This window comes from Thamnophis sirtalis, unplaced genomic scaffold (assembly GCF_051295495.1).
Source record: "Thamnophis sirtalis isolate CommonGarterSnake01/CBP01778 unplaced genomic scaffold, rThaSir2_p1.2 scaffold_7, whole genome shotgun sequence".
Lineage (NCBI taxonomy): Eukaryota > Metazoa > Chordata > Lepidosauria > Squamata > Natricidae > Thamnophis > Thamnophis sirtalis.
Genome location: NW_028261387.1, coordinates 73317048 through 73340045, shown reverse-complemented (window position 1 = coordinate 73340045; position 22998 = coordinate 73317048). Strand labels below are relative to the sequence as shown.

The 22998-nt window shown below is 40.0% G+C and overlaps 1 protein-coding gene and 1 long non-coding RNA gene across 2 annotated transcripts; one reads left to right on the top strand and one right to left on the bottom strand.

Moving 5' to 3' along the window:
- Positions 1 to 3304: 3304 nt before the first annotated feature.
- LOC148044722 (uncharacterized) lies at positions 3305 to 4178 on the bottom strand. The gene is made up of 2 exons (XR_015697355.1): positions 4097 to 4178; positions 3305 to 3600 (listed from the first exon to the last, which is right to left on the bottom strand). It is a non-coding gene; the product is annotated as an uncharacterized LOC148044722 (long non-coding RNA).
- Positions 4179 to 4269: 91 nt separating this feature from the next.
- YWHAB (tyrosine 3-monooxygenase/tryptophan 5-monooxygenase activation protein beta) lies at positions 4270 to 19853 on the top strand. The gene is made up of 6 exons (XM_087720400.1): positions 4270 to 4404; positions 9175 to 9476; positions 11086 to 11209; positions 15421 to 15584; positions 16992 to 17087; positions 17672 to 19853. The coding sequence occupies exons 2-6, from the start codon at positions 9183 to 9185 to the stop codon at positions 17726 to 17728; spliced, it is 735 nt and encodes a 244-aa protein (XP_087576526.1). The 5' UTR covers positions 4270 to 4404; positions 9175 to 9182; the 3' UTR covers positions 17729 to 19853.
- Positions 19854 to 22998: the final 3145 nt, after the last annotated feature.

Genomic DNA, 22998 nt, shown 5'->3' with positions numbered 1-22998 from the left:
ATTTAAAAAAAAAAACAGGATCAAAGAAGAGACTCAACTATCTTTCCCTGTAAGATTTCGTTGTCAAACTTATTTTGCAATGTTTCTTCAATTATAATTTATCTTCCTGTGAATAGAACCCATGACTTTGCATTCTATACTTTGCAATGATGGGGAACAGAGCTTAATCTTCATATTCTTTCACACCCTTGACCAATAATGTCCTAATATTCCATCCATCCACTTTAGACTTCCGAGGTTAAACAGTTTCAGTTCCTTTGGTGTTTCATAGAAGTTAGTTTTCATTCTCTTGATTTTCCTCCTAATCCTTCTCTGAGCCTGTTTTCCCTAAAGCTCCTGAAGGACTAAACAAGACATAATCCCTGCACTGAATCACACCAATATCGTAGGACAGTGGTCTCCAACCTTAAGTCTGCCGTAGGACATAATGCTTCCTGTGAGTTGGAAACTGTATGTCATTGATCCTGTTCAAAGCTAGATTTGCTCTTTTTTTTTTTTTTGCAACTATACTGCACAGCTAACATATTCAGTTTGCAATCTGCAATGTGAACAATTAACCAGTGAAACAGTTTGCCTTCAGAAGTTGTATGTGTTCCATCACTGGAGGCTTTTAAGAAGAGATGGATAGCCATTTGTCTGGAATAGTAGAGGACTGTGATAGCAAACTTACGGCACGCGTGCCAGAAGTGGCACCCCGAGCCATCTTTCCAGGCACACCATCAACCGTTGCTCTTCCGGGTTCTGGTGTGACGGCCAGGAGGGTCTTCACGCACAGGAGTGCTGGAAATCAGAAGCAGCCACGTGGTGCACACAGCTGCCCTTCTGGTTTCAGTGCATGCATGCACACCAGCCACCTGGTCTTCCGGTTTCTGACATGGATGTGTGCGTGAAGACCAGCTGGCCAGGGCACATGCGCGTGCCAGAGAACGGAAGATCATTTTCCTAGCATGTGCATGCCCACTGGACAACTACTCTTCCGGTTTCTGGTATGCGTGTGTGCGTGGGTGCACTCCCATTTTGGCACCCAGTGCCAAAAAGGTTTGCTAACACTGGTATAGGGTCTCTTGGTTGAGCAGGAGATTAGACTAGAAGACCTCCAAGGTCCCTTCCAACTCTGTATTCTGTTATATTGTTATATTTATTCAGAATAACATAGTTGGAAGAGGCCTTGGAGGTCTTCTACACCAAGGTATAAGATCTCAACCAGGTCATCCTATACCATTCCAGACAAGTGGTTATTCATTTCTTCTTAAAAGCCTCCAGTGAAGGCAAGCCATTCTACTAGTTAACTGTTTTTATGGTTAGGAAATTCCTCCTTAGTTCTAGATTGTTTCTGTCCTTGGTTAGTTTCCATCCATTTTTTTCTTTTCTTGCCTTCTGGTGTTTTGGGAAATAGGTTGACCACTTCTTCTATGTGGCAGTCACCATATTCTGGAACATTACTTTCGTGTCATTCCATCCTTCTTTTAACTAGACTAGTCACACCCAATTCCTGCAATTGTTCATGTTTTAGCCGCCAGTCCCCTAATCATCTTTGTTGCTCTTGTATGGGCTCTTTCTACAGTCACACCATCTTTTCTATATTGTGGTCACCAAACCAGAATGCAGTATTCCAAATGTAGTCTTACTAAGGCTTTATAAAGTTGTACTAATATTTCACATGATCTTGATTCTATTCCTGTGTTAATGCAACTTAAAGACTGCATTAGGTTTTTGTTGTTGTTGTTGCTGCTGCTGCACACTGCTGGCTCATATTTAAGTGATTGTCAAGTAGGCCTCCAAGATCCCACTCACAGTTACTGCTATTGAGCCAGGTTTCACATATATTATGTTCTTGTATATTTCATTTTTCTTGCTGAATTGTAAAACCTTAGTTTTTTCTACACTGAATCTCATTTTGTTTGATAGGGTCCAGTTTTCAATTCATCTGAATCTTGAGCCTACTTTCTAGGATGATAGCTATTCCTGCCAGTTTAATGTTATCTGAAAATTTGATGAGTTCCCCTTCTAGTCTGTCATCTAAATAGTTTATGAATATATTTTAGAGTACCGGGCCTTAAAATGGAACCTTAGGGTACTCCACTGCTTACTTCCCTCCATGTAGTTATGTAGTTCCATTAAGGACTACTCATTGAATATGGTTTGTCAGCCAGTTACAAATCCATCTCAGTCGTGGGTTCTGGATCCCGTTCCAACTGGTACAGTTGGAACGGGCCCGGCATTGCCCACATGGATGCGTGCAATGCGTGTGCACACATGTGCAGTGTGTGCATGCATCATACCTGCCTGCGACACCTCCGCAAGCCTCCACAACGCTCCAGCTGCTCAGCAGAGCGTCGCATAGGCGCTGTATGTGCCATGCACGTGCACAGAAGCGCCAAAGGCTTAAGGGACAGGTAAGGAGCTCGGGCAGGCAGGTGGGCCCTCTGGAGCACCGTACTGGAACGGTACCCAGTACTCCAGGCAGGCTCCGGTACACTTGTACCGGGGCATACCACCTGCAACCCACCACTGATCCATCTGGTGGTGATGCTGTCTATCCTACATTTTTCTAGCTTACCAAGAAGTAGGTTGAGGTCTACTTTGTCAAATTCCTTACTGAAATCCAAGTATATTATCTTCACAACATTTCGTTGGTCCACTAATTTTGTCCACTTTGTCATAGAATGAAGTAAGATTTGTTTGGCATGATCTGTTTTTGACGAATCCATGTTGGCTTCCGATTACAACTTTACTTGCTTCTAGTTTGCAGATTTGTTGCTTCATTATCTTTTCCAGGATCTTCCCAGGTATGGATGTCAGGCTGATTGGTCTGTATTTCCTGGATCTGTTTTTTTTTCTTGGTTTTCAAGATGGGAACCATATCTGTCTTTTCCAGTCCTCTGGTAGTTCCCTGGTTCTCCAGGATCTTTGAAATATATGTTTCAGTGGTTCCAAGACCACACTTGCCAGTTCCTTCCGAACTCTGGGATGTAATTCATCAGGTTCCAGTAATTTGAACTCATTTGGGCAGACAGCTGTTGTGACTGTGCGATTGTGTGGCCAATATCTTGATTTTTTTTTTTACCCCCATTCTGACATTCTTGTTTTGTTGCATTATTTTAATATGCCTAAAGCAGGGTATCAGACTGGCGGCCCGTGGGCCAGATGTCACAAGCCACGCCACTTCAGCTCCCCAAATGGGGAAAACATCATGAAATGTCACAACATGGCAACGTGAGGCCACGAGTTTGACACCCATAGTCTAAAGCCTAACACTAGTCTGTTCTGACCCAGCTCTCCAGACACAACAAAGCCTCTGAAGTTAACTCAAAGATTCCTTTATTAGAAGCCCCAGCAAAAAGGAAAATCTTCGTCATCTTTCATCTTCTCCAGGAGCTCTCTGGCCCGGAAGGCAAAGCTTGCCAAAGAAACTTCCCTATCCCATGGAGCCATAGGCGAAAAAGTAAACCAGGGATCTTGGAGATCTTCTAGTCCATCCCCCTGCTCAAACAGAAGATCCTATATCATTTCAGATAAGTGACCGTCCAGTCTTTTCTTTAAAGTAGTTGCATTTGAGAGAGGAAAACTGCTTTGTAGATCTACACATCCAAGCAGCCGCTGGGAGGAACAGAAGTGGGGAAGAATAGGTGGCATTAATACTAGAAGCCACAAAATACTGGGTTGCAGAAATTCAGAGGAACGCCAAGAGGTTGGCGTTTCCTGGCTCCCTTTGCTGCCCTCTAGTGGCCGCTCTGGTGCTTTTCCATTCTCGCTCCCCGGATCTCCGCAAGCCCCACCTTTCAGTTCCGTTTGGAATCGACTGCGAGGTGCAGCTGCAAACCCGCCCAGGAAGAAGAGGAAGCTACCATCGGGAAAGGAGAAAAGGGGAGCGCACATCTCTCCCCCCCTCCAGCCTTTGGTTCTCCTTTAGTATCTTTCAGAAAATCCTATACCTGAGGGCCAAGGAGGGAGGCTGGGCCGAACCAAAGTAACGGCGGTGCCAAACGAATGAGAGCCTTGAGGCGCCCAAGGACCTGACTGTCCAGCGGGAGGGGAGACCCTTCGTTGGAAAAGCCCATCTCCTCTCCCTTCCCTCCCCCCCTCAAGAGCAGACCTGCACGTGCACACGCCCGTTGCCCTTAACGACGGCGCCACCTCGCCTCTCCTGCCGCCGGCCCACTCCTTTCCGCGGTCCGGTTCGCCCAATGGGCTGAGCGGACAAGGCAAAGGGGCGGGGAGGAAGGAGAGGAGTGTCCGCGCCGGAAAAGGCGTGACCCCCGCGGCGGAAGTAGCCGCAGGAGCCGCAGGGTGTGTAAGTGTGATAAGAGGGAAGCGGGTGGCTCGCGCGCCGACAACGCTCGCTTCGCCCGCTATCCGAGGCCCCAACGTCCCTCTCGTTTTGAGGTGGTCGCACCCCGTCAGGTGAGCGCTATCCCGCCAAAAGTCTCTCCTCCTCCCCCCTCCCGATCCTCGCCGCTGAGCGGCGGCGCTGAGCTTTGCCCTCCCTCCCCCCACATAGCCGAAGGGAGGGAGGGCGGTGAGCGGAACCGAGGCCTGCTCGGTTCCGGCTACTTGATCCCGCTCTGGGATGCCCTCTTCCCGAGACGCTGAAGCGAGGTCGATCTTCCGCCGCGCTTCCTCCCCTCCGAGACTGCCCGGAGCGGAGGGGAGGCGGGGAATCGGCGGCTCTTGGCGCGCTGCTTTTGCTCCTGTTCCGCTGCTGGAGCGAGGCTTCTCGGGGAGGGGTCACCTAGCTAGCTTGGGAGCGCCACGCCCTGGCTGAGTCACCTTCTCCTGCCGCTGCTGCTACCCGGGCATGGGCGTGCTCACCTGTGCGTAACGAACCTGGGACGGGGTTCACGGCGGAGCTTCTGGGGAGAGGCCACGCTGCGGTTGCAGAAGAAAGTGGAGGGCGGGCCTCTCCTTTCAACGCAACCCTTCTGCCTGCCCTACTCGCTTTGTGTGTGTGTATGTGTGTGTGGGTGTCACCACCTGGAGCGATAGGATCCCAGTTCCTTAAAATGACTTAAATGACACAATTAGACTCCCAGGTAGACCCGGAACCAGAATGATTCGTATCGCCCGTGTATTCTTGAGTTGATCTCTATTTCAAATTCGGTGCCCTGAAGAAATTTACTTTGCATCTTGCATGGATGGCATCCCGGGAGAGGTTTATTTGTGGCACGCTTTGTAATAGCGTTTGGGAATTCCAGAAGCCCTGGGTTTATCGGTTCGGGATTTCCATTAGGAAAAAGGAATGGAGCCTGGATCCGTGGTTCTGAGCAATCCGGGGGAGGTCTTTTCCCAGCTGGGTTGGAATGATAAAACAATTGGATCTGTGGGGGTGAGAGATCCTAGTGAGGAAATCTGAGGAGCCATGGTTTTAAAGGTTTCACTTGCTCCAGATTTTTTTTGTTTTTTTGGAAATCACCACAATTGAGCTTTCCCATGGGAAGCCTCCACTTTGTGTAATCTGAAATGAAAGCCCATATCATCTACAATAGAGCCTTGGGGGTCTATTATAGTCTTGGGAGATGCTAGCACTTAGCTGGTCTTTTCTATGTTCAGAAACCAAGCAGGGTTGGCCCTGGTTAGTACTGGGTGGAAGTCTACCAAAGAATCTTAGAGCTGTAGGTTAGACTTAAAGATCAGAAAGCATCCTGGAAGAAGACATTGTCAAACTGCTACCATATAGTTGCCAAGAGAAATTTATAACTTGTTTGTGCAGTTATCAATTAGCATAATATACTATATATAGAAAGACATGCTTGTTTTGATGCTGATGCTGGCATTTTAAGCTAACAAAATATTGTGGACTACTATCTATTTTGTAAGATGGGTTAATTATTCACTTGCTTATGGTGATGAAAAGACACACAGTATATGTGGAAACTTGTTCTTCCATAAAGAGCAAGTGATGTATTGCTACACTGTTAGAATACATAGGCCCCAAGGATGTACTACTGTTGCATTCCCTGAAAAGTCTCCACCAGCTGATACAGCCTGTTGGGAGAGCATCACATAATGTGCAGTATCTGTCAATGCTGCTGTTGGTCTTGCATCAGCATGACTATGCCTGAATTATAAAGGGAATTATATTTATCATTTGTTTTTAAAGCTTTTCTTTCTCTTTCCCCTTTTCTCTTTCTTGTTTGTTGCAAACGAATTTCCTAAATTCATAACTGATTTCTAGCACCTGTGATCTAATGGTAATAACTGACAGTTGGAGAGATACTTGTCTTGCTATTCAATTTTGATTGAATTTGGTTCTTAAGAAAATTAGGATCTCTTCAATATCTAAAAATAAACAAGTGTCCAATTACCCATAATTAAAACAACTTAAAATTTGTAAACCCCCGCCCCCAATTTTAGTATACTATACAGTATTTCTATGCAGTTGTAATCTGCCATAAATCTAAAAGGCTTGGCAGCATAACATTTTAAAAAGAATAGTGGAACCATTTAGGCAGATAGGCAGTGGGATCCATTGAATGTTTTCAGATAACATTCTTCGAGAGCAACACTTAGAGAGTGTTGTCTGAAATGCTTAATTTGGATTTTTGTATTGATCTGATTGTTGAATATAAGGAACTTAATGCCTGTTCCAATTTAGTTTCTAACATAATTTGTTTAATATATAATTCAGTAGTGTATCACCATAAAATATAAAGTTTAATAAGTGCCGGAAGTCCTGTAAAACATGAAATTAAGCATTTTAAAAATATCTCTACTAAGTTCATTTCTTTTGATTAAACAACACTACCTGGTTATTCATATCCTTTTGCCAGAGGTAGTACCACTTAATCATACTTTCTGCCTGAGGAAGAGTGGCACAAATGTAATCATTAAGCAACCAATAACAATTTAAGTAATATGTCATATTTGTCATTTTGAAAATATGGAATTGTCCTTTGATAATAGAATGGTTTATTTTTTGCTTCTGTAGTTGATTTCATGCATTATATAAATCAGAAGAAAAGTAATTACCCTGGAATAAGATAGAAAGAGCCATGTCCCAAAGGTGCTTTTTCAAAAGACAGCTGGACTTGTTTTTCCTTGTAGATGTTTTGCTTCTCATCCAAGAAGCTTGTTCAGTTTCTTGGGTGAGAAGTGAAATGTCTTCAAGGAAAAACAAAGTCCACCTGGCTTTTGAAAAAGCACTTTTGGAACAATCATGACCTGGATGACTGAGAATAATATTCATAGACATAAACAGCCATGCTTGTGAACAATCAATTCATCTTTGTTTTCTTCAATGTAAGGGAAATGATAAGCCTTAATTGCTTTAACTATTTCTAGTGTCTAGCAAGCTTTAGTCTTCTGGAAATTCCTATTTTGGTTTTGTACTCCCAACTTAGCAGAAAGGACAATTGGGATATCTATTAGCTACCATTTTTTCTCTTAAAATAGGTAGCAAATATGTTGCATTCTATTATGAGATAGCCTTAAATTCTGATGACCTGTTATATCGGTGACTGACTGTTACAGCATTTCCTGTTTGGATCCCTTAATTAAATTTCTGAATGCCACTTTATTTACTTGCTGCATATATAGATGCAGGTGAAGTTGATTTTAAGATGTTCTTTTAATTGGCCTAGTTTCTGAGGAGTAATTTCTTCCATTCATTCTTTGATATTCAAGTTATATGACTAATTGAGGAACAAAAAGTTGGATTAGAAGTTTTATGTATTTATGGATTATTTCAGAGGAGGTTTGTTCAAATGAGCAATATTTAATCATAAAAGACTACATGCATTATTTAGCTGAGTAGTTTTGCTACATGTAGTCTAAGTCTGTTCTGGAGAATCTGCTAATTGCAGAGTGACTTCAGGAAGCTGAGAAGGGATAATGAATTATCTTCCAGGTACAATTTGAGACAATTCAATATCTGGGGTTAATAGAGTTTTAATTGTTGTGATTGATTTGAAGTTACGGTTATATTATCCATGATTCAGATTGAGCTCTGTGTCAAAGATTGTTGAGTTCTGCTGCTTGTCAAAACAAAATTTTGAAAGTTATCTTCCTGCTGCTAGAAAGTATTGCATTAAGAACAATATCCATCTTTGTGTCTCTTTTATTTGTGGTTATAAGAGATTCATAGAAATAGTTTTTTAAGTATTTGCAGAGATTTAGGAAAGGCTTAAGAATGAGACAGTTACAAGTTTGAGGTTTATTTATTCTTTTATTCATCTTATTTATATAGCATAATGACTCCCATAAGTGTTGCACTAATTGTAGGACAGAAAAATAGAACCTTTAATACCATCTTCAAACTTAGAATGCAATACTTTGTGCATATACCGGTACATATACCTTTTAGTAAGAAATTCTACCTCCTGGTGCTATAGCATCTAATATGAAATTGGAACAAAGAAGAATAAGTCACAGTGGATATGAATAATATAAGGCTTTCTGCATTTCACTCTGGTTCTGTTTCTCCTTTAATACTTTGGACACAAATCCAGGCATCTTTTCTGCCTGTTCTGTATTTCCATCACTTGCATATAAAGTTGAGTCCATAAGGTTACAGAAAGAAGGCGGGTCACTTTGTCATTGTAGGGTATCTGCTATTAATTAGGTTTGTTTTTCAGTTACCTTGTGCTCTGATTTTAAAACCCAGTTAGATTCCAATTCACAGCAAGCTGGCACTAATCTCTTCTTTTAACTATAGTGCTGGATCTGATTATCCTAGCAAATAGTTGGAAGTGAAATAAAATTCTTGGAAATGTGGTTATGATAAAAACATTTATGGGGTGTAAAAGTAATGATTAGAGAAATTGATCTATTACACAATGTTTTTTTTAAAAAAATCCTTATTTGTCTGGTTCTCTTTTGTCTATGGATTTTTATTGCACACTAGGATTACATTATTTTAAACACTTGACTATTGTCTGTCAATATGAGATGACAATTTCAAATCCAGTCCTTTTTTATCCTTTTCCCTTTTTCATTTCCCAGGATTTAATGGACACTTTTATTCTCATTTTTCAGGCTTGATGGTAGGTTTTATTTCTTGTCTGGGAAACTCCCCTCTCAGTGTAATTTCCATACTAGAGAAGAACAAATTTCTCATTTTTTGTATCAGACATAAAAAATATATTGCTTTTACTATTAAAATATTTTTCTATAGATTTGTGGGACGTGAATAGAATAGGAAATACACATTATATACAACTTTTTCCTACTCTTTAGGAATAACGATGGATAAAAATGAGCTTGTACAGAAGGCCAAATTGGCTGAGCAGGCAGAACGCTATGATGATATGGCTGCTGCCATGAAGGCTGTCACTGAGCAGGGTCATGAGCTGTCCAACGAAGAAAGGAACCTACTATCTGTTGCCTACAAAAATGTGGTTGGTGCTCGTCGTTCTTCTTGGCGTGTCATTTCCAGCATTGAACAGAAGACAGAACGAAACGAGAAAAAACAGCAGATGGGAAAAGAATATCGTGAGAAGATTGAGGCTGAGTTGCAGGACATATGCAATGATGTTCTGGTAAGAGTCTAGTAGCAATTTGTATTTCAGCACTTCTTATAGTATATTTAAGTGTCCCCCAACCTTATTGCTGGATTACAGAATAATGTCAAAGGTTATGTCTTGTTTTCATTGAAATTAGCTCCCATCATTTGCTATAGATTGAGTCACTGTTAGAAAAAGCATGACCCAACAAAATGGATGTTCTGTAGCTGTAAAAGGCTACCAGACCAGAACCTTTTAATTCAGACTCATTGACAACCTCTGTATGTCCTTGAAACAAACAGCCCTTGGTTACAGAGTTTCCATGCCATTAACCCTGCTGTGTTATGCTATTTATCCTATCTATGGAGTTCAGTCATGTTCCAGAGAGGGTCATGTCTAATTCTAGATGAAGTGCTATCAACTTTATTACTTTTAATATTCCTCTAGGAGATACCTGCAAGGTGGCTGTGTGGTATTACACACTGTTTGTAGATTGTTTGTCAAACTATTTTGAAAGTGCCAATGTGCTTCTTTTTCTTAGACCTTATAAAGCTATTAAAATAATCCATTTTAGGGGTTGACTGGGTTTCAGCTTGTATTGAATATACACATTTTGATTTTATTGTATATCATAGGCTTTTATCCTAGATACTATTTTCTTTATATTGTGATTTTATATTTTTGTGGTACATTATTATTTGCTGATTTTTGGTCTATGCACTGCACACATGTATAGCTCCATGACGGATAGTTTGCAACTGCAACTACTAACTAGAAGTTAAATATTTATACTTCTTTTGAAGTCATGTTTGGCTGAACAATCCTGCAAAGCATAGTTCCTCCCAATAGCTAGGCCTTAAGATTCTTCTACTATTTAGGATTACTTTTGTATGCTCCACTGTTTGATACTTTCTTCCATTGTAGGTAAATAAAACAATGGATTTGCTGTAAATGTCCTTTTTCTGTAGTAGGAATAGGAGACCCTCCTATCCAGATATTTTCCCAAAGGAAATATTGCTAATCCCCAGCTTTGCCCTTGTTTATATTTTATTCTCCCTCTAAAGAGTGAACTTTTATGAACTTAGCTAATGGCTCTGAAAGTGAGTTGGGCTGGTTAGCAAAATGAATGAGAAGTGTAACCTGTTGTTGTACATTTACATGAATGTCATTTTACTTATATTCCATTTCTGATAAGTCAGTAAAAACTGCTAGTTGTGCTTGCTATGGTAGGTTACTCTAAATGTTACTAGCAGATACTGTAGGTGAAATTATTTATATGGCTGCCTATTCTCTTATTAACCTTGAATTTGAACCATTAGTCTCAATGTAGTTAAAGTTGCTTTGATTATCTTGTTTATTAATTAGACTTACTAATTATTTGCCTTTGTTAGATATGTTTGCTCATTTTTCTGGAGGGAGAGGTTTTGTCTGTATGTGTCCATTCATTAATAAGCAGGACTTGAATGTCCATATTTTTATTTGGTGAGCATTTTTACTTTGTATAAGTGTAGCTTGCGTTGAGGACATTATTACTCATTCTTAACCAAACAAAGCATCAGAAAATTATTTGCTAAAATTCATCTCAATAAATAATGATAAATTGAAGAAATAGCATTCTTAATTGTATGGCTAATTTGTTTTTCAGGAACTCTTAGATAAGTTCCTTATTGCTAATTCCACACAAGCAGAAAGTAAAGTCTTCTATTTGAAAATGAAAGGCGATTACTACAGATACCTTTCAGAGGTGGCATCTGGGGACAACAAGCAAAGTAAGTGACATATCTTATATGGTAGGGTGATGTTCTACAAGAACTATAGATAACATTTTAAAGGGTTATCCCAACATTTCTACTTACCAATTGACTCAGGAGTGTTGAAATATAGGGAAGAAGTGACTTTCATTTATGTTTTCCAAGCTAACCAGTGCTCCATGAAAGAAGAGTTGAGATTTGACCACAAGAGAAAATGTGAATGTTTTACTCCAAACATTTTTACTTCATTTTACTTCAAGTGTTCAAATCTTAAAAGATATGTGGGAAGAAGAAAGCATGAGTCACTTGTTGTTCTTGTACTCCACATCTTAACCCTGTAAAGGCACAGATGTATGGAATGAAATATGCTTCCTGTATGTATTTATAGAAACCTTAAACCTCATGTACCTTAAAATCTTGGAATAAAGTGGGCTGTGCATATGTTAGTTTAATGTGTGGGGATGTTCTTTTCACTAAGTTATTGATATTTTAGTATATACCATATTTTTTGCACTACAAGACACACTCCCCCCCCCCAAAAAAAGTGGGTGGAAATGTCTATGTGTCTTATAGAGCAAATATAGCAGTGGGGTCAAGGAGGGTTGGTGCAAGAGCGGCATTTGCCACCTATTACCACTGCAGCCTTTGCTGCTGAGCAGCTGATTGATGGTTGGATTGGCCTCCCGGAATACCACCAATCAGCTGTTCTAGGAGGTGAGTATCCCTGCCTCCTAGAAAGGTGATCAGTGGTATTCTGGGAGGCCAATCCAACCGCCAATCAGCTGCTCAGCAGCGAAGGCTCCAGTGTTCCCCAGTGGTGGCAGTAGCTCAGCTCAGTTGACTGATAGTGGGCGCAATGGAGCAGAGCCCTGAGAAGCCATGGGCTGGGGCTGCAATGTGCTGAAGCTGACCAGGTGTTTTTGAACTAGGCTTCCTGAGAAAGCATAAATCACAATCTTAATCCCCAAACCCTCTTTTATTTAAACGGTTGTGAATTATGGTCATTCACAGCCCATAATGATTCACAAACAGTCTGTAAAGAGTCCGACAGATGTCTGTCTGAGTTGCAAGGTGAAACATAGCACAGAATCAAACAGGACTTCTCAGAGCTTGAACCGATTAGATGAACTAATTGCTTCCCGCAAAGGCTCACATGCCTTTGCTCCTGTATTATGTCTTATGGGAGGGGCCAATAATCTTCAAGCCTTACTCCTGCGTCACCCTCTTTGTCTTAACTGTTCTTGCCTTCTGGCAGTTCTGCACATGCACACACTGAGAACAGGCTCACACTGTTCTTCTGCCTCACAGAGTCCAGAGGCTCGGGGGGCAGTATGTAACTACCAAATGGCACTACCCCCCTCTCTGCCTCCAACAGAGAGCCCTCGTCCGAGCCTTCCCCAGACTCCAAGACTTGGTCCCTTGTTCCTCCCCAACCTCCTCACTGTCCGACTCTGCTGCCACCTCCGCAGGCCTCTGGTGGACCACAACACCAGGCTGTTTGATGTTTGCTGCAAGGATGCTAGCCAGATGAATACTGGATGGATGCTGGGAGGCAGAGGAAAATTTTCTTGTTTTCCTCCTCTAAAGCTAATATGTGTCTTATGGTCCAGTATGTCTTATAGTGCAAAAATACAGTAACCTTTTCAGACTGGGACTGGATTCCAGTAGTGCTGTTCCAGATATCCCAGCTAAAGATAGGCGGAAACTTAGGTTAATTCCCTCCATCTTCCTCCACCCATTTTTTTTAACCACTGTGAAAGGATCTGTTAGGCCACTATAGGTAGTCTGTGACAGTTCAGCAACTGTTCTGAAGTTATGGCAGCATTGAATGAATGGTGGTTGTGACTGGTTCTTGGAGCTCCAACCATCCCAACATCCCCTGGGGTCATGTGATCACGATTTGGTTCGTTGACAACATGTTTGCCTTTCCAATCAGTTGCCAAGCCCCCCCCCCCCCCCCCCCCCCCGATCACACAATCACCATTTGCAACCTTTCCTGCCAGCTTCCCCAGAAAGTCAAGGAGAAGCCAGCAGGGAAGCTTGCAAGTCACTGGGGTGAGTCTCCCCCACCAATGTACCTTCCTCCCAACTCATCTGCACTTGACCTGTATGGCATCTTGCCCATTCTCCCTGACCCACACTGTGCCTCTTGCACATCCTCGACCCTCCCCAATATTCCCACCCCCTTGGTCCTTCCTCTACCTGGCACCAGCCATCTTAACTGCTTGTGGGCTTGGGGCTTGTGAACTTGTTGATGGTTTCCCCGTTGTCTTTGATTGTGGGAACGCAGTAGGAAGTTACCTTCCCTCACCTAAGAACTGCAGGATTCAGTTAATGAAAGTAAATGGTACTGAAGTGATTTCTGTCGCTAAGCAAAATGGGTCACATTTTATGAACATATCACTTAGTGACAGAAATTTGGGTCCCAGTTGCCATTGTAAGTTTAGGACTGCCTGTATACAAATAGTATAGAGTCTAGATATTTTTCTATGTTTCCACTTTAAAAATCCTTTGCAATTCTGCATGTGTAAAATCAAATATAGTCTTTAGTTATTCTCATATTGATTGACACTTTTATCTTACTACAGTATTTTTTAAAATAGATTTTAAGCTTGTAATGACAAAATTGGGAATTTTTAAATTCCAAGATCATATTGTAGAAAGATTAATTTGTTGAGGGCATATTAATTCAGACTTCAAGTCCTCAGATTTTAAAATTGAGCAAACTTTTTAGCCGCTTGTCATGAGTTTATGCCTCGCTTGCTCTCTCCAAACCAAAATCTTCATTATTTTTTCTCAGAACATTTAATCCCCATGGAATTTAACAGGTATCATAAACTGGTTTCTAATCCCACAATCGCTGTCCCTTTGCTGTCTACTAGAACAATTTTTTTTGCCGTAAAATAGAAACTGCTGCAAGACCTATTGAAGGCTAATGTGCTTTAACACATTGATACAAGATCCATCTATTTTTAATTCCCTTACCGGCTATTTGAAGAATAACAGTTTCTTGAAACAGAATTCCCCAATCTTTCTGACTTTGCAGACTAGCGGGGATGGGGAGTTGGGGGGGGGGAGAGATGGTTCCACGTGAGCCATGGGCAAATGTGTACATGCAGCTCCATTTGTGTGAACGGCTGCCATGTCTGCCCACTGATCGCACAAATCAAGCACATGTGCTCTGCACCACCACCTATGCGGCCCGGTTCTGAACAGCTCAAGACCCAGCAAGGCTTAGTAGTGAAGTAATCCAAAGAATGGGTACAGGCTTTATGGTTCTCATGTGGTTACAATTGGTGACACAAGTAGCAACTCTGCATCAGTTCTGTGCAGTGAAAGTGCAAGTTGTTCTCAATTTACAATTACAATTGGGACCAGAGATTCCATTGTTAAGTAAAGGATTTGTTAAGTGAGTCATGTCCAGTTTTATTTTTTTATTTATTTCATTTTGCCACAATTGTTAAGCAAATCACTGTGGTTGCTAAACAAATCTAGCTTCCCTCATTGATTTTGCTTTGTTGGAGGCTGTCTGGGAAGCTTGCAAATGGCAATCACGTCACTCAGGAATGCTGCAACCTTTGTAAATACCTGAATTTTGATTACTTGAATGCAGGGTTGCTGTAACAGCCATATATGTGCGAAGACCAATCGTAAGTCACTTTTTTCAGTGCTGTGGTACTAAAACAAATTGTTTTAGTAGTGAAATGAGAAGAAGCAACAACTCAATTCCATCTGAGACCTAGGACATGCCTGCAGAGGTGGGGCCAAAAGATGAGTCTCCAATCCCAAGGAAATCCCTGCCATCCTTCTGTTGTGGTGGCCTCCAGGCCTACAATTTCAGTCTGCCTCCCGGTACCTGTGGAGATTGTAATTGAATGTAGTGCTACTGTTTTCTTTAATGTGTGGCCTAATTTTATGATAAAATCTCACCTTGGCTGTGTATTTTGTATCTGTCAACTGAACAGGTGACAACACCTGGCTGAACATATCTAAGCTTGGCAGTTAAGCAAGTTGGGCCTGGTTAATACTTGGATGGAAATCTTAAGTAGTCTTTCACAGGAACATATATTTTTGGATCTACTAAAAATATAACAAATTTGTTTGCTTTTTTTGTACTAAAATAATTGTGAAAGAACATTCAGTTTAATTGCTCAAGATTTCATTATTTGTTTCATTACTTCATTTCTCATATGAAGAGGAATTAAAAATATACTTATCTTTCTTCATAGCAACAGTAGGAAATTCTCAACAGGCATATCAAGAAGCATTTGAAATCAGCAAGAAGGAGATGCAGCCAACACATCCTATTCGCCTTGGTCTGGCATTGAATTTCTCTGTGTTCTACTATGAAATATTAAACTCACCTGAGAAAGCCTGTAGTTTGGCAAAGACAGTAAGGACTTAATTTTATTGAAAACTAGTGAATGGGGAAGAATGGGTAGTACACATTAAGGGGAACATAAATTTAGGTTAAATTAATATTTGAGAATTATCTCTATTAAACTAAAATAGCTAGCTGGATACTGAAAACAGTCTCTAGACAACAATAATTTAAAATATGCATATTTTTAAATTCTATAGCATTCCAATGTTAGTGGAAAAAAGCAAGGTATGACTTTAATTTAGATCCAGTTACATAATCTACAATTTAGATTTATACCCAACTCAACACTAATTATAAACATGGGGGGGAGACAGACAGAGAGTCGAGAGACAGAATACACACACACACACACACATACACACACACATATACATACAGTCACAGAGAAGGTGGGGGGGACGCACAGTGTGCCTATTTTGTCAGATCTTATAGAAAGACAGAAATGAGAAAGAAGTGTTCCCTATGATAGCCAAGCCCATTGCTGTAAAGGGCTTATAAGACATATTAAAGTATGTTCATAACAGTTTGAACCACCTTTTCATGGGCTACCTGAATCTTCCAAGTGGTTTTTTAAGGCAGTCCCAAATAGAATGCATTGAAATTCATATACAAAGTGACCCATGCATGCATGACTATAAAAGGGAGATTTCTACAGGAAAGGGTACATTTGGTATACCAGAGGAATCTGTGAAGGCCTGCCTCACCACAGCTGTTCACCTGCTCTTCAAGCAGTAACTCTGAATCCAGAAGGAACTTACAAATCACAAACTGGTTCTGTTGGGGAAATGCTATCCTATTCCGAACAAATAATGCAGAATTCTAGTGGGAGGAAATTATATACTCATAGTCATTCAGCTTGTCCTGGCTGAGTTTAAACCTGTTCCTCTTCATTCAGACCCATATAGCCTCCAACTGCTGGTATAAGACCTAGGCAGTAATCCTGATAATCCTGGGTCAAGCTATACCTGAGCCCATTATCAATGGATGACCTCACCCAGCAGTTTCATGTAGATGTTAAAACAGGATAGGTAAGAGTGTTCAACTCTGAAGCATCCTGATTATCAAGGTCTTTGAGCTGGCTGTCAGCTTTGACTGGAATTGGTCATGGAGAAAGGGAAACTACCTCTATACTGGCCTTGAACTAACTCTTAAGCTGCACCTAACCTTGTCACACCAAAGCAGCATCTTAGGTCCACTATTACCAACTCCTCATTGGAGTTCAACAGCTTAGGCAGGGAGGTAGAGCAGAAAAGCCATTACAGCATTGATAAACCCAGCTGCTCCCCAGAGCCCAATTTCAACCTTGTAAGTAGTATTTCCCATTTAGCTAGTTCTAATTAGACTTTAAAGTGAATCGTGTTTCTTAGTTGGAAATGGCAGAAAAAACAAGTCAAATAATACTTGCAATTGTTTTAGGCATTTGATGAAGCAATAGCTGAACTGGACACACTGAATGAAGAATCTTACAAAGATAGCACCCTGATTATGCAGCTACTTAGAGATAATCTTACTGTAAGTATCTTTGAAAAAAGTGGCCATGCCAGTTCATATCTTTAACTCTTTCTAAATATGCAGTTAGTTATTATTTATGGATTAATTGGAGTCCTGTGGAAAATGTTATATTTGGAAGTACTATAAGGCAGCGGTCCCCAACCTTTCTGGCTCTGCAGACCAGTGGCAGCTGCAAGTGGGGGAGAGAGATGATGGTTTCATGCATGCTGCTTGTGCAAATGCAGCTTTGCACACTTGCCTGCCACGTGTGCCGCCCGGTTCCCAACAGAACTATGGACTGGAGTTCAGGGAGTCCAACTATAAGAGATAACATAAAGCTTTATACAGTAAGCATATCTATGTTAGAAAACTTAATACATGCCTTTTCCAGTCTGCTTACATATCTTTGTTTTCTATTGATAGACATTATATACTCATTTATTTAACTGGCTATATTCTCTAGTCTTTAATTCTTTGTTAACTGTTTCTCTTCAGTGCTGTGCTGAAGCCAAGTCAATATAAAATAGACTGCCCAGTATCTACTTTCTAGACCATTGAAATTAACTGCATGTCTTTAACATAAACATTCTTGTATATTCTTGCAGCTATGGACATCAGAAAACCAGGGAGATGAAGGGGAAGCTGGAGAAGGTGAAAACTAAGTCTGTCGTGCTTCACTATGTGTTCAATGTCACTGTATCCTACACATTATATTCCTTTGTGCGGCAAGCAAAAAGAATAGTACATCGACTTCACAACCTCAACGTAGCAAACTGTCTGTGGGGTAAAAAAAAATTGGTTGGTGTTCTGTGTATGTCAAATGGAAATCAGTTGAACAATGGCATTCTGAACCTTTCCTATTATGAACACTTGCAGTTATGATTACCGTGTTTATATTTTTTTAACTGAACACTGTGATTATGGGATTTGCGATTGCAGTTGACTTTACAAAACTCAGATGATGAAAGAATAGATACAAATCATGTAATTCCTTGGAAGGATAATAATCTGGTATCAAAGTTGCTGAAGTACCAATTCTGCTGTAAAGTTGTATAGAAAATTATAGAGATTATATTGTGATACTGCAACATGGAAGGGGAACAATCTACTGTGTGGTATTCCAGTTCAGAAGCTCACTTCTGTGAATTGAATAGGCATGTTCATTCTGACATTTCTTGTTTTTTTTCTTTTCTTTATGTTTTTAAATAATGATGCTGGATACACTGCTTTTTAGCCAAATGATCATGTGATTTTAATCTTTTTCTTAAATTTCGTTCAAAGCCAAGGGGAAATGAAAAACGAAGTAGCAAATTATTAATGGTGGCAGAAAAATGGTGGCCTTGCTTCTGGGCAGATGGTCCACCTGCTCTTGCCACTGGCAACATCATTTTGGTCAGTAATGTATTATACATTTATCTTGTAGGCTAGTGGATTAATGAAATTTGGGTTCTACTTTTATGGCTTTATTAGCTGTAGAATAGTTGCATGAAATATTTTTTTTCCAGTTTTTAAAAAGGTAAACATTAATTCCTTCCAGGAAAGAAACCTATATCTTTAAATATCTGAGTTCTTGGTACAAATTGTGTCTCTCCTGATGTAATTTAAATTAGAAACTCACTGTAATTGGGTTTAATTTCTGGTATTGGTAGAAAGTAAAATACTGGAGGACAGGTCTCACTTAGATGTAGATGGCCTATTGCTGCTATAGTTTTTGCCACTCCTGGCTCAAAACAAATAATTGGGCTCATATATAACATTTTCCTTAACTTTCTTAGAAATATAGATCATAATGTTGAATTATGTACAAATTTGTCCAGGCAAAGATTGGAATTCAGTAGTAGTTGCATGAATAATGCAGTGAAAGATGAGACTATTTCTCTTATTGGTCTTTTCAATATCGTTTCTCTGCTTGTGACATTCCACTTGGCTTATAGAGTCCATCTGTCTGTTCAACTGTTTGCTGAAAAGAAAATTCATGCACTGACTTCAAAATTCCCTCTACTAGCTGAACAAATTGTGCAGTTTTACTTGGCGCTTGATAAATGCAGTAGTGAATGTGGAACCGAGCCTGTCTGTATATCTGGTAGCTCTTTTTGCATTGTTTCTACTGACCAGTATTTTGCCTAAAGTTTGCTTCTGTGATGGTTGTATTAACTAGCACACATGTGGTTGTGAGAATAGTATAGCAAAAAGAAATACCTGGTTATCGATGTACTAGATTTGTGTATGTCTTTCAAACAGTTCTGGTTTCACCCTACACAATCAGGAAAGTGTAAAACGATTTAAAAATAAAAAAATTTATCAGTTTGTAGTTTCTCTTTTTTTATGTTATCACAATCACTTGATAAAATTATGGCTACATTCAATATGATGGAATGGCTATGTTATTTTGGGACCCTAACAATACTGATTGTATTAGATTATATGCAATTGATGTAATTAATGTATCGGTGATGTCTATGAACTGATTTTTCTATTGGTCTAAAATGATTTAAACTGATTACTATTTCTTTGTGAGCAAAATATTGAAATTTGGTTTTCTACATGGAATAAAATTGTACTTGATAACATGATAGCATATACTATACTGTCCAAGTACTGGAAACATCACCAGTACTTCATAGATGGTATAAAGCTAAGGTACATTATAGTCTACATTTTTTAAAAGGAGTTAAAAAGCAAATTGCATCATAACAAGAAAAGTTAATCTTGTAAAAAACTTCGTTTCGGAACAAGTTGCCCTTTGGTATAAATATTGGATCTAATAAAATGGAATATTTACATTGAGTACTTGTTTTAATCTGGACAAAACTAAAAATATTTCTCGGAACTCTTGCAATAAAGTATCTTAAAGCCAGTCTTTTTGTAGAATCGAGGTGGCAACAGCCAGAAGACAGAAATTGTTGTATGACCATGAGAAAAAAAATGGGTATCTATGGAGTTACAGCTGTTATAATAATACCAGACACCAAAGTGTTTACTTTAGTTTCCAGCACAGATTTGTTTCTTATAAATGGGTAACATCTATGAACTGGAGTTGACATTCACAAATAGAGGAATGGGTTATGGTACACTAATTTGGGGAGTGGGTGGGGTCTGAGTGACCCCATATTCTGCAGCAATCCAGATGAGAGAATAATTCAATCTATAGGAATTAACTCAATGTTTCTATACACACACACAAGTTATATGGCACTTTCATTTAGAAATCTATTTTGTACAGATTTATTTATCTGTAGCTTTGCATTTCCTGTAAATGCAGAAAGAAACCTTTTTGAATGTTTTAAATTCTTTTTAACTTCAAAGTAGATTGGTCCTCAGATTCTTTCTGAAATGAAGTATGAACTCATTTGCTCAAAAGCTACGTTTATCACAAAAATAAGACAAGATTTTATATTTTATAATTGATCCGGAAGTACAGAGATTACAGAATAGAATTTCAGACTGGTCTGAGACTCGAAGGCAATTTCAAAGTGGGACATGTTGGCATGTTCCTTTTGGTTTAAGTCTTTGAGGCAAAGCAGAAGCAAATTTTGACAGCTCTTCCAAAATGCCTGAGCTGACTGTAATACTAATTTTGAAAACTGCAATAAAAATTGGCCCAATGTGGACCCCAGGGAAATCAGTTTTATTCATAGGGGATATTCTTGTGATGTAGTATGTAGTGGTACATACTATTGCAATTTTGAGATATAGTGATAAGTGTCTTTAGTGATAAATATCTTAAGATAAACCTTAGCAATGGCTGAACTATGCTATTTTACATTTCATTCAGATTTAGCAATCGTATTTTAGGAGATATGCCATATATCCCAAGCATTGGTGTCCTAGCAAGCCATAATAAAGTCATGGCATATCTGTATAATATCCAATGCAAATATGAAAGTCAGGCATGTGTCGTCCCACCCCATTCACAGTGCCTGCAAGATTTTCTTTGAGTTTGTTCAGTGAGTGAGGTTCTAGCCTCCTAGAATGCTGGAGTTTTATATTTTAGAACTGTAAGTTGGAAAGTGGCTTGATCATCCTATAATGGGTGTCAAACTTAAGGCCTGCGGGCCAGATCTAGCCTGCAGGGTGCTTAGGTCTGGCCCACAGGGCTGCCCTGGAAACTGAAAGATTGGTCCGCGGTGCCTCCACCAGCAAAAATGGAGCTCCATTTTCAGCTGAGATGGCTTCCTGCAACCCTCTGCCAGCAAAAACAGAGCTCAAGAGGGCCGCGCCCAGACGAAAGGAGATTGAACTGGTCACACCCACCCCAGCCATGTCTATTCAGCCCCCTGAGGTCAAACAACCCTGATGTGGCTCTCAATGAAATTGAGTTTGACACCCCTGTTCTATAACAAACAATCTGCATATTGCATTTATACAGTATATGAATGATTTATTTTTGCTGAAAACACTAATATGTCAAAGATACTGCGTCCATTGTAAAATCAACTAGAGAGGCAAGAAAGAGATAGGTAGTTTTACTTTAGTAACCACAGCTAAGACCTGCACTTCTGTGTTAAGTCGCTAAATGGGAAATCACATGACGTTTCCCCCCACTCCCTCACCCATTGCATAGCGTTCTTGTAGCTGCCAATGGCAGCTTATTGCTTTGTATGTGTATTCCCTAAGTGTGCCTACTAACTCTCTTGTAATCCCTTCATTGTCCGAACAGGGCAATTGGTTAGTAAGACTTACCTATAATGCATACACAGTGAAATGCAGCTCTTGCAAATATTGTTGGCACTTCCATAGAGATTCTATTCAACATATTTTTTTGTAAAGTTTAGCATATACAGTATATGAGTGTAAGTAGTTTTCAAAAATGGGTTCCGAATACTTACATTTCATGAGAAATAAGGTTGAAAAATGAATTGCCTTGGATCTAAAGTATTTCATCACATGAATTGCTTACAACAAGGATCTGTTATTTTTCTGTCCTCTTATTCCTAGAATATAGGAATATCTAATCTAGTCCTCAAAATACCAGAATTTATAAAATGTCAGTGTATTTGTATTTGTATTTAAATTTATTTATATGCCGCCCTTTTCCCTGGGGGGACTCAGGGCGGCTTACAACTTAAAAACGGGGGGGGGGGGGAGAGAAACTTTTAACATATAGAACAATATATCATTAAAACACAACATTCATACCATTCGGGCGGGTTGCAATCTTTAGCCCCAGGCCTGACAGGAAAGCCAGTTTTTAAGTGTTATCATAAACAGCATTGGCTGTAGTCAAAACAATGTGCTTGAGAATGGTTTTCATGACAGACTAACCCAAAGGATGGAATTTAACATATCAGACAAAAATGTGGCTTGTTAGGCTTATACCCTACCATTCCTCCTGGAGTACAAGATAGCTTATATTCCTCCTTTCCTCCTCTTAAGCCCTGCTCCGGGATAAATTGGACTCGAGAACAAGTACCCCAAATCACCCAATGAATTTCTCTGGTTGAAAAGGAACTTTACCTTGAATTTCTGAGGTCATATTACAATTCCTTAACCCCAACGCTAGGAACATCCTTGGGGGAGTATCAAGAAATTCCAGATGGCAATCACCACCAAAACCCTGCTTTTTTTTCCCCTTATATGTACTGTACATACACATAAAAAAGGAGCATGGCTTTAAGTACTCAGTCACAGCTGCTATTGTGACATTTTTAAAAGCCCCATTCCTGAACATCTTTCTCAGAACATTGTATGAACTGAAGCAGTATACATGTATCCTTGACTTACAATAGTTCATTTGGTGACTTTTCAAAGACACTAAAAAAAGTGCCATGACTCTTTTCACATGCCTGTTGCAGCATCACCATGCTCACGTGATCAAAATTGACACGCTTGGCAACTGACTCACTTTTATGACCAATGCAGTGTCCCGGGATCATGTGATCCCTTTTTGTGACCTGACAAGCAAAGCCAACGCAAAAACTAGATTCATTTA